Raw genomic sequence first — 20,179 nt, forward strand, 5'->3', positions numbered from 1 at the left:
CTCATGTTTTTGCCTCCATCAGTTGTAATACATTTCAAGTTTTTCCATCGAAGGTTCTTTTGATTAATGGCCATTTCAACTCCTTTAAAAATATCTGTACCAGTAGTTGTGCCATGAATACTATACATATCAAGAAGTTCTTCATGCACTTCATAGCTTTTATCTACTCCTCGAATATAAATCAACACCTGAGCAGTATCTGACACATCCGTTGACTCATCCAAGGCCAAAGAAAACCACTCAACATGTCCATTTTTGTCGAACAGTTGAGAGGATATATTTTCAGCAATGTTTTCTACCCTTCGAGCCACAGTGTTTGCTGACATACTGACAGTTTTTAATAAATTTACCTTTTCAGGGCATATTTCTTCGGCTACTGCAATTATGCATTCTTTGATCATTTCTCCATCGGTGAATGGTTTTCCACGTTTTGCAATTTCAAGAGCCACACGAAAGCTGGCACAAGTTGCAGCCTCTTGTTCAGTTTTGAGTTTTGTAAATGAAGATTGCTGCGATTTCAATCCGCGTTTCATAGCTTCGAATTTTTCTGTCCGCAAACTCCCTGTATATTTTGAGTAATTTCGAAAATGTTTTGTTTCATAATGACGTTCTTTGAGAACGGCTATGCTTTCATTGCAAATCAAACATAGCGCCTTGTTACTGGACTCAATTACGAAATACTGAATGTTCCACTGATCTTTGAATTTTCTGCATTCACTATCAATTTTTCGCTTCTTTTCCATACTACTAAATCACACACAAAAGCAACAATTCAAATCAAAATACTGTTACAAAGATGTCTTAAACTTAAACACGTTTTAAGGAGGTATGCACTATTTTATTCCACAACAGTGTCATAGGAACTGACTTCTGTACGTGCTATTAGCGCCATCTGTTAGTGATGGAAGGTACTACCTATTTCCGCTTGTGTCCACCAGATGTCGTGTCACGTTACTCCTCATGGCTCGTACTCTACGACTAATCTAGAAATTACAGATAATGACAGGAAAATTAATAATATGCAGTGCTGCTGTTTTGCGGACTTTAGTCCGATTTGCAGCCTTTTTTAAACGTTGCGTACTTTTTCGGACTTTTTTATTCATCAGTGGACTATTTCACTTTTTACCACCGGCAACAATGATAATATGGTTTTGGCCCTCGGAACTTACTGGAGTAATCAGTATGGCCCTAAGGCTGGAAAGTTTGGAGACCCCTGATTTAGAGGAAAAAGTTTTTGGATATTTTATTTATTTTATACGTGCAAATGTTCATCCTTGGAAAGGGTATATACTTTTTCGCGATCAGGTAATTTCATATATGTCCTTTTTACCGAATTTAAAGATTCACAAAATTTTCATGCATTTTCGTGAAATTTTTCTAATTTATTAGAAAAAAGCAGTGAACATGGATATAGTGAAGAGTGTGCGCAATGCCATTTTTGTGCAATTCTGGGATGTTTTTTTAAGTAAAAATAAGTCGACGTGTACATGGTTTAATTATATTTTAATTAAATGATAGTTATTTTGTGAATTATATGTTTTAGCAATTTGGTATACATTTGAGTGGAAGTAAACGTGCATGGAAATAATTTAAATATTTGACACTAAGTATTTGTAACCATTTTTAATGCTTTGTTATGAATTCGCTGGTGACATTTATAATAGAAAATTTAGAGATAAAAGTTTTTGGATATTTTATTTATATTATACGTGGAAATGTTCATGCTTGGATAGGGTATATAATTTTTCGCGATCAGGTAATTTCATATATGTGCTTTTTATCGAGTTAAAAGATTCACAAAATTTTCCTGCATTTTCGTGCAAATTTTCGTAATTTATGAGAAAATAGCAGTTTAGATGGATAAAGTCAAGAGTGTGCGCAATGCCATTTTTGTGCAATTCTGGGATGTTTTTTTAAGTAAAAATAAGTCGACGTGTACATGGTTACTGTGTATGTGCGATTTTGAAAACCGCGGCAAGGAGTTTGCGATTCTGCACTTTTTCGCAATTTTGCAGTTAATATTTGTCATTAAGCAGTTTTGTTTCATAAAATTTCTAGCATAAGTGTTATTCGGCTAGTAGATTGTTGGAAAAAGTGTTCAGTAAATAAAAAGAAAAGAAACATGTCTTTACTTCATTAAGACAAAATGGCGGCAAAAAAAAAAAGGGGGGGTTCCTGCAGCAGAGTTGGTCGCCAAATTTTCGCCAAGTTACCAAAATCCAAAGATCAACCAAAAGCACATATATGAAATTACCTGATCACGAAAAAGTATATACCCTTTCCAAGGATGAACATTTCCACGTATAAAATAAATAAAATATCCAAAAACTTTTACCTCTAAATCATCTATTATATTATAAACGTCACCAACGAATTCATACCGCAAACATTACAAATGGTTACAAATACTTAGTGTCAAATATTTAAATTATTTCCATACATGTTTACTTCAACTGAAACGTATACCAAATTCCTACAAACATAAAATTCACAAAATAACTATCATTTAATTAAAATATCACTAAACCATGTACGCAACGACTTATTTTTACTTAAAAAAACATCCCAGAATTGCACAAAAATGGCATTGTGCACACTCTTCACTATATCCATGTACACTGCTTTTTTTCTCATAAATTAGAAAAATTTCACGAAAATGCATGAAAATACTCAACGTATTCCAAAATACTACAAACATATAACTCACAAAATCACGATAATTAAATTAAAATATAATTAAATTAAAAAACACTACTTAAAATATAAATAAGCACATACATTAAATTAATAAAAAATAGATTACAATCCTAATTACTTTAAACTAAATCATTACTAATAACAATTTTCCAATAATACCATATTAATTTATTTACTCCTTACATTTAGAACAATGCATAAAAATAATATCCTTAAATGATTAAAATATTAACTTACATAATCTTCATTATGTGGCACGCACACTTCCACTATTTCACACAACACACAATGAAGCTTAATACAAAATAATATAGTACTACAGTTTTCCAAATTCCCCCCTTTACCGATTAAAGAACTGTAATTCGTCCATTAATGTCACATGACATATCTCATGATCTCTCATTTCCCTCACACAAAATAATGCGTAATTGGAACTGAGTACTTCTCACATTATTACCAAAGTCCTAGGTAGTAACCTTTATCGCTTCCAAAATGTCGCCAAACTACCAGTTACCATATTCCAAAGATCAGCCACAATGGTTATTACAAAAATTACAGACCATGCTCATTTGCACTTAATAATAGCTATTGCTATCATTTGGCATATAAAGAAGATTATTAATACTCATAAATATATACAATTATATAATTTTAAAATTCTGTGATCTTGTTGCAATAGTAAAATTTTTGAAGAGAGAAATCCAACACTAAAATATTAACTGCCTAAGACCTCTTCCTTAGAAACTGTTTACTGCTGGTAAGAATATTATTTATTTGTTTTCATGTTGTTACACTCCGAATTAACATTTTGAAGAACATTCATCTCATCATTAAAGAGATTTAAAGTTCATTTATTTAAAAACATTTAGTGTTTTTTTTTAATAGGCTTAGGATCAAATTCTCCAGTTTGCAGAAGAACGGATAGGTTCAGTAATTCATTAAAATTACTGAATATTTAGATCCTGATGAAAAAATTTCAGCATCTAACTTTCAAGTCAAATTGACACACAGAATACTACTTTCTGTTTTAAATATTTAACAGGGCCGAATAATAAACTTGACCTTACAAATGAGCAACATTTGTTTAAAAAAAAAAACTAGTTAGCTCTCCCTCATAAGGAGCACAAATTTTTAAAATGTGTCAAACATGCACATACCAATTCTTCAGACAACCACATTCATAACAATAAACTGATACTATTTACTAAGGAAATAATTTATTCTTGCCTTGTAGTTTTAAATTTAGATCACTGAGATAGTAATATGAAATAGCCAGTTGTCAAATAATAGAGTTCTTTTATGAGGTAATTCACTTTCCTGTTCTAAATTAGTAACAACATTTTTCAGTTTTTATAATCTACTCAGAACCTGCCCTCTAGAAAAGCCATTCTTTCAATCACTTCACAATGAAGGTTAAGATAACCATATTCCAAATCTAACAGTTCAACAATATTCTCCAAATTCTCGTCTGTTTAATTCTCTTGCTCTAATTTTATTCACATTTTTTACAAAATAACATGCTCAATATTTAAAGTTTTGGCACGCAGTACATATTGGTGTATGATGAAATGTAGATTATAGTATGGGACGATTTACAACCCTTTCATGCAAACTTACAGTGTCACTGATTTCAACTATCATTGTGGTATTCTGTCAGCATATACACTGACGAGTTTACTACAAACTAATTGTAAATTTTCTAATAATTCTCTTAAAAATTTATCTGTAGAACATCAGGTATGTCCAATGACTCATCCAAAAGAAAAGAAAGTACAAGAATGACATGGTCTTACAATTGCTGGGATACATCCTGAGAGAGAATTCCTCAGTACATCTTATAACTGTCTGCATTAATAGAGCAATTTTGTCTATTTTCCTTTCAATATCTTTACTATCAAGATGGCATGCAAATATTTGAAAACAATTTCTCCTCCTTAGTAAATAGAGTTTATTTGAAATGAAATAAAAACTGTTATTCTCTCAATCAAAAAATGAGGACCTAGTCAATTTTCATGTTTGAAAGTGCACAGCAAATAAGTTGAGAATAACAGCAATTTAATCAAATTACATTGAAAAATTCAAGATATTGTAAGAGTCATTTGAAAGTCATTTCAATATTTTGCTACATTAGAAAACTGCATTCTCACCTTTATAAACCTATTTTCACTGGCTGAGCAAAACAAAACATACTTGTGGATGCCTAGTCACATACAATTGGAAATGATCGATTTAAAAACAAATTCATCCTTAAAAATGAAATTTGATGAGCTTTTCTCAGAACAAAATGCTTCAAACTTAATTAATTTCTGGCATTCATTGCCATGTAAAATATTTCAAAAAATTATATATGCCACTTTGGAATGACATACTGACGTGAACAAGTATTTTTATCAATGAAATCGATTAAAAGCAAAACAAGGTTGTGAAAACTAATTCAAATAATTCTCTACTGCTCTCAGTAACAAATTTAACACCAAACATTAAAAGACTAGCAAAATTCAAACAGGCTCAAAAGTCGTGGTAAGTAATGTTTATGTGCTGTAATAGAGACTGTTTTATAGCAATAAGTAAACCATTTTGATGCTTGTTAAACAATATCATGTAACTTATATGCATGCAGGGCCCAGTTTACTAGCTAACATTTTAAAGCAAAGCTATTGGATTGTAAATGGTAAGAAACTTATTCAGTCTTCTATCCACAAATGTATTGTTTGTCACAGATATAAATTGTCATCTAATAATCAATTAATGGCAATTTTAGAGTTACAGTAAAAACTGTTCATGGTTATTTTAAAAGACCTATAGTAAAACTTTTACCATTGCCAATGCATCGGGAATGACCTATTGTTAATGCAATGGCAAGGGTGGGAGTTAATGTTGGATGCATATTTAATATTTGCATTTCTTTTTTTCTTTGTATATTTTATTTCCTCACTGCTTAATTTTATGTTATGATTTTTGCAATAATCTTGTTACTGGAAACGTGCTTTATTTTACAATTAAATTTGTGTGAGTGGCAAAGTTAATGATAACTATAAACAAGGGCTGTGGAGTCAGTATCGAAAATGTCCAACTCCAGCTCCTGCAATTATTCTCCAACTCTCTCATATATATGTAAACATATACACATGTGTCATAGCTTATTTTTTAAATACAAAAGAAGTAATAGATGCTACAAAAAAAAATGATGACATAGCAGATTATTTATATTAATTAGCATTTATTATGAAATGGGAAAACTGGCATTAGTAATTTCTAAGAAACAGTATAGCTTTGACAAAAGACCGTAGATCTGATTTGATATACTTCAGAGCTGAGAAGTCTTTCTACACTAATTTCAGTAGAAGGAAGAGCTGTTACTATTAGGGCTACTTCTTTTAACTTTTCAGGATAGCTCTGTATAAATTCTAAAAGAGGTGTCTTGCAAGAGCGATCATATTTTTCTATTTCTTCAGGGGCTGTGAAGAAATCTTGTTCGTACTTCTTTTCATTTTTATATCTAAAGTCTCTTGGTTCTTTACTTTCATTCGCTTTGCCTTAATCTTTACAATATTATCCAAATATTTCTCAAAATTTAATTCACCCATGGAAGAAGATGATAGAGACTCAATTGCAATGTCTGCAATCTGTCTTGATTTCAATACTCTTAATCGCTCTGAGAATAAAATCACGCTTAGTGAAAATCCATAGAGGACTTTCTCTGCCTTTTTAATTTGTTCGCCATCCAACAAAATTCGGTGTTTTGGTTCTACATATACTGAACCTAGCAAGACTTCATTGTCTAGCAAACTAGTTTCTCTTCCTTCATTGAGGAAATGATTTCTTCTGTAATAAGCCGTCCCATTTTAGAAGGAACAAACATCACATTTTTTCCATTCTCGCAGAAACAAGCCTGTTAATTCTTCAGATTATAGCTTCTTTGTGGCTCCATATGGTGTAGAAAGAAGAGTCCAATTCTGCAAGATCATTCCAGTCTTTCTGTTAGTGAAACAATAGGGTTTATCTATATCTTCTAAAACAGTTCTTAATTCTAACAACCTCTTTATCATCAAATATGTACTCCCCCATTGTGTTGCTTGATCAATAATTGCTCTTTTTCCTGCTTGCCTCCTAAGAATGGACTAAGAACTAATTCTAAGAACTTTTGGGAGTCTTTGCTGCCACCCTAAACTTAACAATGAGATTGATAGCATGGGTACGAATAAGATTTGTAGTATTTAATGCATTTAGCAGCCATGGGCTCCTTTTCCTTGTTGTGAATTATGCTACAATGATGCCATCTATGAGCTGAAGAAGTAACTAAATGAATAAGTTTAATGAATAATGACAAATATCACATCCATTGTTCTGCCTTATATTTATTTATTAATATGTTAATGAAATGGAAAATAACTAAATATTATGAATGTATAGAGTCTATAAATAAAATAATGTGTCATTAAACTTTTTTTCAGTTCACTTCAATTTCATTTCAAATTGAAACTGTGCAACATAAATGGAGTCAAGAGTCTTATGTGTTTTTAGAGGCTCCAGCTCCGACACCTTTTACCCAAAACTCTGATTCCGACTACATCTCCACAGCCCTTCTATAAACATAGTTCTGTATTAACTGTTTACAACCATAAACATAAGACAGTATAAAAAGGACTCGAGTTACATGACACGGAAGCACTTCCGCAGAGAACCCGGTAATTGTAAACATCGCCAACTTTGGCTATAATAGTGCAAACCTGGTAACCTAGCTAATACATCATATTCGCTTGTGCGAAGGGTTGTCGTTGTTCTCATTTGGAGATTTATATTATTCTTCTCTTATTATTATTTTTTCTGAATTTTTTAAAAACGAATAGATAGAAATATTTTCGCATAATTAAAAAAGTTTTTGTCGAAAGATCCCGGTTCTCGGCTTGTCAATTCGGGATCAAAGGAAGAAAATATGGCGGGAGAGGTGAATGCTAATTTGTAACATAGCTGTTCATGTTATGTTCTTAATTATTAACAGCTGTAAGCACGCAGAACCATGAGTTTTCCAAGCCCTATAATAATTTTAAAATGTATAAAGTTCTAGTTTTATCAACAACAACAATGCTACTGAAGAAAATTTGATTACTGTTGAAGGTTATTTGTATTGTGAAATATATTATGAAAAAGGACAGGTATTTGTTTCAACGTAAAATGCCTTAAGCTGTATGCAAGTAACTTGAAAAAAAAAATACTGAAAAGTATGTATTAAAGGTCATGCATTTATTAATTTATTACATGGGCTCTTACCGAAATACATCAATCAACAGGCAAAATGAAAAAAAGACACCCATATGTTTAATACATTGTTTTCTGTGCTAACTTGAATTTAATACAAATTTATTTTCGTATATCACGTTTAACCTGTTAATTTTACATCTACATACTTATTATCTGTGAATTTTTACTACCATGGTCTGCTAACTTGAATTTATATACACTAAAAACCACGTTTACGGCTCGGCTCATCAGCTTGGCGAGTAAAAATGCAACGCCGCCAACGGGTTCTTTCCCGAAGCGCCAACGGGTTCTCTGCGGATGAAAACCCCATGACACAACTGAACTCATCATCTGTCAAAAAATTGGCACATGGTATGCTAAAGGTTTGCCATATTGGCACTAAAATCTCTAGGAATTTACAGTGAAAAAGATCTTCTAAAGGTATTCAATAATTTCCCTGCAGATTGGTAAATGCTTTAAAAAGATTTGTTTTGCTATATGTTTACAAATATTTTAAATTTCATACAAATCTGCCTGCTTTTTGTTACATAAATATGAACTAACTATTAACAGTTATTATTACATTACCTCATTTTATTACAGTTAAGCCCAGTATCTGCTGGTTCATTATCTGTGATTTACATATTGTCGGTTGGTGTGGGAATAAAAAAAAATCATAAGTTTAGACATGCTTGTCAAAGGCCAAGTACGTAACACAGTAAAAAAACAGCATTCAGACATTTCTAAAACTGTCTTCTGCTCAATTCAGAAAATGTAATATTAGATTCACTAGTAACCTAGTAAATTAAGATCACTGAATGACGACTGTTTAACCTGGATTTTAATTCAAGTAAACAGGTTTGCTGCTTATGTATTCTCATGGTTTTTCCTACATGCTATGTCACAGAAAACCTTCCATAAAGGCATGCCTTCCTATCATAATAAGTCCTAGGGCAGACCTATTTTTGCCTCATGCAAACCTTTCACTGTAGCTAGATCATTCCCCCTTCCTTTCAAAAAGTGAAAAATACATGTATACATTTTATTTAGATTATTTTAAGTATGTGTTATAAACAAAGCAAAAAAAAAAAAAAGTTTTATAAACTAAACAACAAAAAGTATAGAAAATGTTGATAAATATAAAAATAAATAAAAAAAGTAAAAATAATAAATAATAAAAGTAGTCTTTTTATAGTCACAATTTTAACCACTTGATCACAATTAATTAAAGTTCTGAAATCACTCACGCAGTTATAATTTTATGTATATGCCTATAGTGTCAAATATTTACCTTGCATACAGTTAGAAACTAAAGTGCAACCAAAATTTATTGTTTTCTATTTTAGCTCCTAAAGTTTATTTTTCGTTCAGCTGTAGTTACATGTTAAACATATTTACTGGCTCATATCCATACAAAGGTGTAAATCAAATTGAATGAAACATTATTGAAATGGGGGAGGGAAGGAAACACTTAAATATAAGGAAAACATGGTTATAGTTCTACTTCAAATTATTTAAATGCAAACTGATATACAAGATACATCACAGCAACTCAAAACGAAAATCAATTTTGAAAACAGAACAAACTGGAGTTCATGTACGATTCCTTAAATTGTATACATAAATGCAATTTTTAAAAATATGGATGTTTATGCAGCATATATGTTTACAAAAAAAGGACTAACACTGATTTGGTTAACAGAAATCATAAACCAAACTGCTCACCAAAAGCTCCCTAACATTAAATATAGATTAACATTAATATATATAACATTTAAATAGAGACAACATAAAACAAATTATTCTTATTGACATTAACCAACAATTTAGATCACCCTTATGATTTAGTTATATAAAACTTACGAAACAAAAACAGATCAATACAAGACGCATTATAGCAAATCAAATTATGGAAACAGAAAATCAATTTTATAAACAGAAACAACATCGAGCAGATAACATTTCTTTAAACTGCATGAATAGAAACAGCAAAAGACAGACTACGATTGTCTTTTCTAATAAAGAGAAGTCGAAAACTGCATTGTTTACTAACCAGCACTATAACACTTTTCAAGAGAAATGACATCAACGTCCTGATTATAACAAACTGTAATTCACGTTAAACTTATTATTCGTTATTACACATACTTCCTTAATAAACACAGAATGATACTCAATTGATGAAATGTTAAGCCTGCTGTGTATGATACAAAGTGTATCATTTCGTTATTTCGTTTTAAATCAGTGTTTCCAGGGTAAATACACGATGTGGAAAGCAATCTCAACACATGATTCAGATATATAAAACACTGTGAGAAAGAGATATTTTATATGCTATAAACGCAATTTTAAGTATTATTTCGAAAAAAAAATTTCAAAATATTTACTATATTTATAAAACAGTACCAATAAATATTACCTCATCTGAGTATCCAAACAATTCATAGAACAGCTTTAACCCTACTTCAATTTTGTTATGTGGCTGTAAACCCACTTCCATACTTGTTTTCATATCGTCATACATATATTTCACATAATTTTTTCCAATTCTTTGCCCAGGCCGACCTGGGAACCGTAGGCGCGCCATTTTGATGATTAAAGCATCGCATCTGAATATGGCATCAAATTGATTCAAGGTTACTCTTCTTTTTACGTTCTTTACATGTGATTGCCGTTTATATAAACGTACATGTTTAAAATACATAGAGGAAGTGAAACTGAAATAGAATTATACAACAGAAAAACAGACAGTACAGATGCAAAAACTGTCAATCCGTACTCTGCGCGCCAAATTCAACATCAAATACACAAATCTAGTCCATGATTGAAGTAACAGTGTCTATCCGTCCGACGTCGGACGGTTAACCAGTTCACAACGGAAGCACTAGAATTATGATCAATTGCGCAGAGACGCCTTTACTGATTTTGCGATTTATCTAGGCGTGGCATCTAGCGCCATTTTCTTTTCGTTGGTGGTCGGATAGCCGAATTGAAATTAATTTTCTCATATATATTTTACTTAAATGAATACGTCCTTGAATGTAATTATTCATTTTAATGTGAATTTTATTTTTTTTATGCAAATTAAAGAGCGAGTTCTGCATGTATTAAATAAAGCGCCCTATTCTTGACATCGTCGAGACGGAAGAACTGGTCGTTTTTTTGAGATCTACTAGACAAAGAGCGAGTCTCGTTTCATCGTCTCGATCATTACAGAGACGCTTAGCAAATTTTTCCGTCAGCTGTGTAGCTGCCGTTTAACACGGAGTATATATACCCCGCGCAGTATATATACCACGGAGTATATATCCTCTTCACACCCGAAGTTAAAATATTTAATTGAAAAATAATTCGTGAAGTTTATATGCTTGCTTTCTGTCTATAGATGGGAAAAAAGGAATTTTTTTTGGTACATGTATATTTGGGGACTAAAAAATTTAGGTACACATATGTGTACCTTGGGATTCAATTAAGTAAATAATGTCATATTTTAACACTTGTAAATTTTAATATTTAAAGCCGCCATTAGATTAAAATGTGAAATAAAACATCAACACAATATAATTTCACAATAACATCCTAATGTATGATTGTTTTATTAATTTTAAGTAACTTTAACTAATATTTCATCTTTATCAACACATTATTTTGTATGAAACTTTTCAAAATAATTCTTTTTAATACACATAAATACATTTTACATTTGATACAGAATATTCTTCTTCTTGATGTGCACCCTGGCATTCTACGTTTAGATGCATTTTTGGTATCCATGAGTCTTGAGTGATTTACACCATCACAGTGATTTACCAAGTGCAACGCTCTGATAAATTGCAAATGTTAGCTCGCAGGAGGCGTTCCTGCTATCGGCTGCTAAAGTCGAATTCAAATGCAACGCTTTACCGCTCTGGTAACTGATGACGTCAAAATTGCAATGGGGAGCTGGTTTGCTCTCGCGCCAGGAGAGCTTGTCCGATAAACTTCATCAATATTCAATGAGACTGCGTGTCGATGTAAACAAAAAACATCAGTTCCCATAATTCCTCTAAGCTCATGGTCAAGTGTTTACTGCGTTGTAGTGTGGTGTAACGAAGTGTTCCAGTCCTGAAAACGAAGGAAATATGCAGACATGTAATGTAATGTGTACAACTGTATTTACTTTATCTTATAGATTCCCTCCAAAGTAATCTAGAGCAACAGGTGTGTGTAAAATATATTTTACTTTTCAGACAAAAATACTTGCTTTTTTAAATATAAACCACAATTTTTTCCCATTTTCAAATTACAACATTTGGTTTTTATTCTTCTAATAGTAAGTTGTTTAAAATTCAAATTTGTGTTATATTTTTATTGTTCAATGCAGATGCATGATTCTTCAGTGACAGTAGGCATGTTTACCATATGAAATTTAACTAGTTCTTGAATTATATAGTAATTAATAAGCCTGCTGAACACCGCTATCCCAGTCTTTATTTAAATCCAGGTGAAAAAGCTAGCTGCATGAGTGTTCTCTTCATTTTTTCAATGTATAACATGAATACTAAGTTTTCCTTAGTTTTCCATGGAGGCATTCCTTCCCTTAGACATTCATTATGTGATGCAACGGTTAAGAGCAATTTTAAGGTTTATATTGTACATCGTTGGGAAAATATAAAAATGAAATTAAAGGTATTTCAATATAATACAATAAATAAAAATTATATGAAACTCTGAATTGTAGTGCTAATTCTAATGTGATATTAATGTAATATATACATCCAGAGTAAAGGTTTAATTTATAAATTATGCTTTGTGTTCTGCTCATTATATTGTGCATTTACAGTACACTTCTGCTTCTTAAGTGAAAGTTTGGACCCATTCTCGTTTGATATCAGTTATGTTCAGATTTATTTATTTCATAAAATTTCAAAAAACAATTTTTTGCTATTAAAAGCTACAAGTGCAGAAACAAAAGCTTAATTTCTTTGCAGCTTGCTTTTAGCATAACCAAACTATCAATATTTATCTAAGTTGGCAAAACGTTATAACATATCAAAGGAAAAAACATTTAACAAATTTTAAAATACTAATTTGAATTATTAAATAAAAATTATATGATAGCTTAAAAAAATACATTTTCCACAAATTTTTTGTCTAATTTTTTAGCACTGTTCTTCACTGCTTGTGCCAAGTGATCAGTTTTCACTTAAAAAAAAAAAAACAGAGAATTACATAAACTTGATACTGCATGCCTTGTCTATGTACCAAATTCATCTCATAGTTGTTTCCATTAGAAATTTTTGTACTAAAATATTCTATTCCTGCAGAACTTTTAACACAGCTTCTTCTTTTGATGGTAAGCTCCACAAGCAGTATTTTAAATCTGAAATTAATCTAAAACAACTATTCGTATCTAAAAACCATTGGAACTTGAAATACAACATAAGGAACACATATAAAAATGGTGACATTGCTTGAATGAAAAATTGTCATGAGCATGTTACCTGAAAAATTTTGATGCATAATCATTGCCAGAGTTTGGCACATTTTTGAAAATTTGGTAACTTTTATTAAGGTGGTTTCAATAATATGCAAATATCTTTTATTCTTTTGTTTGCTTCATTGTATACTTTTCCCCTTTCCCTAGAGTGCAGTACAATACCACAAGTTTTTCAGCCAAATGCGGTATGCATTTCAAGTTTCTATACATTTATATAAATTTTAAGAGAGTAAAATATTGACAAAAACTGCATTAAGTTTTCAACTATTTTGTTTTTCATTAAAAATTTGCTACGATTATGTATAATTCATTTTTTTAATGTAAATGTTTTTAAGTATTTGTAGGATAAAGGCAAATTACACTTATTCATTCTTTCTTTGATATAATACATGTAGCTCTTTACCTGAAATCAATGTTTGTCAAGTTATTGTGCATAAATTAGAAGTATGCATGTCTCTCTTAAGTCAGTATGTTTCAGGAACTATCTTTAATGAATTGTATAGAAAATTGTGGACGAGGTGTTAGGTGTACAGGAACATGGTATATTATAAACATGTATAGTATCTCGTAGTATATAAACTCATAACTTTGATTATGCAGTATGCTTTGTATATTATTTCTGAAAGCATGTATATTTCAATCAAGATTGTTGAGGTTAATTGTGCTTCTTTTATGCTATCTCTGAAAGCATGCATATTTCAATCAAGATTGTTAAGTAAACTTTTCTGACTTCATGCTATCTCTGAAAGCATGTATATTTTAATCAAGATTGTTGAGTAAACTTTTCTTACTTTATGCTATCTCTGAAAGCATGTATATTTCAGTCAAGATTGTTGAGTAAATTGTGCTTATTTTATGCTTTTTTCTTTTTTACATTAGAAAATTCCACACTTTTATCACGAGGATGACATTTAGGAATGACAAGTTTGTATCTATTACATAAAATCTAATGTTTTCTGGATTCTTCTTTTCTTTTTCCTCCCAACAGAAAAACTTTAATGGTATAAATCAGCGTTTTTCAACCTTTTGACTTATAGTGTACCATCTAAGCAAAAACTGAAAAACATTAATACCACCACTAATTTTACAATGATTATTTTTCAATTCCTCAATAGAAATATTAAAAACATATATATATATATTGCCATTTGCACACTCTTTGTATTAAATATGTACACATAAAAAACTATTAGATTAAAAACTGATGATTACTTAATTATTAAAATTAAATTAATTATTCACTTGATTATCAAAATTTCAGTTATAATACTTTAATATTTAATTTCTTTATGTCTGCTCTTATTTCATTTAATGGTAAATTAGGATCCACTTTTTATTTTGGTGAGTATTTATATTTCAAATTAAACATGGAAAAAATCATTTTTCACACAAACAGGTTGTGCGAAAAGACAATACAAATTTGATAGCTTTATTTGAAATGCCTTTAAATTCTTTTTTTCGGTTCAGCCAAAAGTTAACAAGTGTGTCATTTTCCAAATTTTCAAGTCAATTTTGATAAAATGAAATTTCTATTAACTATTCTTTTCTTTATGAAATTTTTGAATTTAATAGTTAAAAATACTTTATTTCTTTGCGTACCACCGGCTGAGAACCGCTGGTATAAATTAATTATAACAGATGTAAATTAATATTTCTCATACAAAAGTTATTTCAATTCTTTATTGTGAACATTATATACAGAGTATGTCTATTATTAAGAACAAGATTTTAAGAATTTAAAATAATAATCATTAAATCCTCTTGATCTATAAACAGTCTTAAAAATTATAAAGGGAAAAAAATTGAAAGTTAAAGAAATCACTATTATGAATTGTTCCTTTTTAGAGAAGTTTGATTGTTTAATTAATTATAAAAAGTGTTTTACATTATGAAATATAAAAATTAAGAATATTTGAATTTGAATGAATATTTTAAAATTTTCCCTCAGATAGAAGCTCAACTATTCGAAGCAGGAGACCGAAGAGAAAAAAGGAAGAGAGATATTACAGCTGCAGAAAAGGAAATAATTGAAACGCAGAAGAATATATTAATGTACTGTGTGAAATATGTGACTTGTATAAGCAATCAGTTGCAAATCAGACTGCTGTCATAGAAAATCAAAATATAATTATTAATTTATTAAAAAATAAATCGTGCATTTCAAATATTACAGTGTTTTCATTCTTGTATATATTTCTGCAGTGTGGAATTCATATTTTAATTGTAAAATTTACTACTTTCTTAATTTTATTAAATTTTGTGATTATGGAAATTATTTAAAAGAAATTCACAGATCCATTATATGACATAAACATTATAATAATTTTAATACCACTATTATAAGTCTCGTTATGCATTTTACACAGCAATTATCTTTTTCCTGAAGGAAATGGAAATAAGACCTGTAAGAATCTAGTCAATGTATTACAAATTTTAATTTTCAGATATAACATGAAATGAATTAAATTGTTTTTCAATTATGTTAATAAGTTATATGAATGAGATGTGGTATTAAAAATTTCATTTCTTTTTATCATTGAAGAAATAACATTCGATATCCTACAGCTCCATAACAATGGCAGATAAAATTGGCATTCTAATTTCGTGACATTCTAAGTTCTAAAAATACAGAGTAACTTAAAGATGACAACTATTAAAGTATGGCTAATGTCTAGTTTACAATAACAATGTTGAGTCCCCTACTACAAAATTAAGTGAATAAGACTGTATTTATTTTCCCCTTCTCTTTTTTGGCTGAAAAACAATTTATTATACACTCATGATTTTACTTAAATGTATTTCTTTTAATGGCAAACCCACTGAGGTAAGTATGCAGTAAGTTATTATAGTGAATGCGTATTTATGATATAAATCTAAATTGAGCAAACAATCTTTCCCTTACTTTAATGTTTTAAAATCTAGAATTAAAGGGAAAATGCATGTTCTTTAAATAATACAAGAGGATATGGAGGCATAAATCATAGGCTGTTTATTCTTTACATATTATGCTAATCAGGAATTGCAGCAAAACCCTGCTTAATCGAAGAATATGCTCACAGGAATGGTGGAGGAAAATTGAACTGTCCAATATTTGTTTTGCCCACCACCAAGAAGCCTGGGTATACATAAACAGTATAGAGTGAAATAATTGTTTTTAGGAAATACATTTAAATATCTTTGACAGAATATGTCAGTTATAATTTGTACTATAATAAATAAGCATGAAGTTCTTATGCTATCAAACGTGTATTGTCACATGGAAATTTTCTATCTTGTCTCATGGAAGAGAAACATTTGACTTTTTGGAAGAAACTGAATTTCGATGCAGTAAATCTTATTGCTAAGTTTGAGATAAATTAAGTGCAATGATAATTTATAGTGACTTACTATTGTAAATCATGACTGGCATACCAACACTGAAATACATATATATATCGAGCCTATTAAGTTATTTCTGGTAGTCAAGAGTTTTTAAACATAAATGATGGAAACAAGAAATTCAGAGGGAAGAACAATAATGATAAAGGTTGTCAGTATGCGTTTGAAACCAGGACAAATAAAATTATTTAGGATTATTATTATCAATTAAAATCATTTAGAGTTGTGAATTTAGTTACAGTTTCAAATATAAACCATGGCTTGTGGGTCCCCAAGAATATATTATGAAAGTAATTTTTTCATAATATATTCTTTATTATCCATGAAGGGGGTTTCACCTTTGCCAGAGGTTCATTGTTGCCGACTTTGGGTTTTTATTATCGAGTTTCAAAATTTAAAATTAATTCATTGTGCAATGCAATTTCAACATGCACTGACTGAAAACTTTCTGAAGGTACCAACTCATCATCTTCAAACACATCAATCTCAGGATTTTCAACACAATACCTTAAGCATATATTATGTAAAATGGCCACCAGATATGACCATTTTACATATTTTGCTTTCTGAATATAATAGTGTTCTACCAGTAACGTACAGTACCCTAAATCTTGATTTGATCTCTATAGCTGCAGGAACTTTTCTGTGCTTCTCATTATAGAGATATTCCCGTGATAAAATGGGATTATAATCCACTATCTCCCAAAGATATGCACGATGCGACAAAATACTATCTAGATTTTGTTAGAGTCCACACAAACTCCATATAAATGCATCATGAGAATTGCCTGGCCATTGTCCTACAGCATAGAGAACCCTCAGACCAGCATCCCATACCTAGAAAAACATAAATCCTAAGTCAAAAGAAAGTTTCATCTGAAATTTTAATACACAGATTTTTAACATTGAATATAGTTGATATATTAATAAATCAGTCTTTTTAAGGAAATAATAAAACATTCTTGCAGTAATTTGAAATGACTATAATATTATACTTATTATCATATATTTCTTACCTTTTCACCATTAATGGAAAATTTATTTTTCCGGTTAATGAAGACAAAACAAAAATTAATATCACACCACACTCGCAACATCTGCGGTTTCATTTGAATGTAACCCAAAATAATTCTTAGTAAGCTAGGTAGAATCACATTTGTGATTGCAATCCAGTTCTTTTACAGCTGGTCAATAGAATTAACATCTACTGTATGTGGAAATAGAGAACAAAACAGTAAGAAATTGGAACAATTACCTGTAGACAACTTGTATTCATAGCATTCTAAAATGAGCTTTTGGTAAAATTTGACCGCAAATAAAACAGTAGTAATGAACGAATGTTTTTTCACGAAGCGGGTCCAATATTTTCACAGCAGGGCTATTTCATGTATTGGTTTGTTGTAACTGCTGTATACAAATGTCTGGCTCAGAATTTCACAGCAGCAATTGGCACAACTTTCATGGTTGATGGTATAATATGGAGGTACCAAAAATTAGTATTATCACAGTAACTGCAAGATGGCTTATATTTCTAAAACTCAGTTAACACATTTCATGCAGAAAATAAATATTATCCAGTTTCATACTTAAATCAAGGTCACTGAAATATGGTAAAAGCAATCTGCTTAAGAAAACAGATGCTTCTGTAGAGGACTTTCTATGGAAAACTGGCTTTCATTCCCATTATACAGGGGCAAAACCAATGTCGTGTAATATAATAATCTATTAGTACAGTAAATACATTTAATTTCTTTGCATTTATTTATGTCATGCTGCTTTTCGTGTAATTTAGTATGATAACTTTATAAGTTTATTTAATTCTGCTCATGGTCTACAGAAGTAAGGTAAGTCACCTGTTGCGAGAATATCAAGTTATTAATATTTATGTGAAAGTCTGCAATAACTTTTCATATCATAAGAGATTTACAAATGTGTATATAACTTACATGCGTAGTTATTATGCAAGATCTATAGAAAGTATCCAAAATTACAATGACATTAATCACACTGTACGAACAGGCAAGACATTATACATTAGGAGAAAATTAACTAATATTTTGGGGGATGAAATACTATTTTACACATGGGAACTGTTTAAACAGCTGAGAAAAATTCATGCTTTTTTCCCTACAGTTACAGATATATATATATATATATATATATATCTGTAACTGTAGATATATATATATATATATTGTTTCATAAGAATAAAAAGTAAAGTTAAATTTAAATAATTCTCATGCGCCATTGCTGCAAAGAATTAAATTTGAATTTAACAAATATTCTCTCTTCATATAAAGTTAATTTAAATTATGAAATTTTAATTGCATACATATCAAATATTAATTATTGCTGCGAATTAATTTACTATATCATTGAAATTCTGAGAGCATATGTAAATTAAATGCACGTATCTAAAACCATGAAAAAATATATATTCCAAAAAACTAATCCCCAATATATACATATATATATATATATCTCAAAGACAGGCATATGCATAATTTCTGTTAGAGAAATAGTTTCTCCGAGATTACGTTTTAGAGTAATTAAAACGATAAATTAATGGTGATATTATTACTGCATTCCAAAATTCGCAGTAATTAACGATTTCGATCATTACTACGAAAAAAAACGGGATGAAAAAGAAAGAATCCTGATACAATAACATTAAAAATTTGTGTGTTTACGTATAAAAATATATAATATTCTCAAATAGGTCATTTAAGCATAGTCTTTGATTCGGAAACATTTCCAAAAGTATTTCAGTTTTCATAATCTAAAGTACAAACAAACCTGCTTTTGCAGAGAATATCCATTGGCAGTTGCCTTCAGAAAAGGTTTCAATTCATTGAAGCAAACCGATTTAATCTGAATCAACTGATGAATTCACGCTCCGACATTCAAAAGCATTACGACTGTTTCTTAAATGCCAAGGAATTTGATCAGCATTTCTCCGATATCTTAAACGTCTGAGCAAAATCACTTCAGCCATCTTGTTTACAGTCGCTGTTAAGGGTTTGCGGCAGGTCAGGAGTAGCCGCAAAATTCCTCTATGGTAGTGACGTATTTTCAGTAGGCGTGTCCGAAAAGCGTTGCACTTGAATCCGATTTTGCAATGCAAGTGCGATTACCATGACAAGCGTTGCCCTTGAATTCGCCCCTTTACTGATTTTGCGATTTATCTAGGCGTGGCATCTAGCGCCATTTTCTTTTCGTTGGTGGTCGGATAGCCGAATTGAAATTAATTTTCTCATATATATTTTACTTAAATGAATACGTCCTTGAATGTAATTATTCATTTTAATGTGAATTTTATTTTGTTTATGCAAATTAAAGAGCGAGTTCTGCATGTATTAAATAAAGGGCCCTATTCTTGACATC

At 30.4% G+C, this 20,179-nt stretch overlaps 1 protein-coding gene and 1 long non-coding RNA gene across 4 annotated transcripts in view; both read right to left on the reverse strand.

Annotated features, from left to right (window-relative positions):
- trx (histone lysine N-methyltransferase trithorax) overlaps positions 1–10,773 on the reverse strand; it is a 215,579-nt gene extending 204,806 nt beyond the window's left edge. For 2 of the 3 annotated variants that reach the window (XR_015041387.1, XM_085817559.1), the window contains exon 1: positions 10,358–10,773. Coding sequence is in view for 2 of the 3 variants with exons in the window: in XM_085817559.1 (XP_085673685.1) it covers positions 10,358–10,642 (285 nt within the window). In the remaining variant the exon portion in view is untranslated. The remainder of the gene's footprint in view (positions 1–10,357) is intronic. The other variant, XM_085817560.1, reaches the window with a different exon arrangement.
- A 4,948-nt stretch (positions 10,774–15,721) lies between these two features.
- Positions 15,722–19,835, reverse strand: LOC146997390 (uncharacterized). Its single transcript, XR_015041388.1, has 2 exons — positions 19,592–19,835; positions 15,722–17,632 (listed from the first exon to the last, which is right to left on the reverse strand). It is a non-coding gene; the product is annotated as an uncharacterized LOC146997390 (long non-coding RNA).
- Between the last annotated feature and the right edge of the window lie 344 nt (positions 19,836–20,179).

This window comes from Stegodyphus dumicola, chromosome 5 (genome assembly GCF_044657685.1).
Source record: "Stegodyphus dumicola isolate Sdum_Otavi_A_Nest chromosome 5, ASM4465768v1".
Classification (NCBI taxonomy): Eukaryota; Metazoa; Arthropoda; class Arachnida; order Araneae; family Eresidae; genus Stegodyphus; species Stegodyphus dumicola.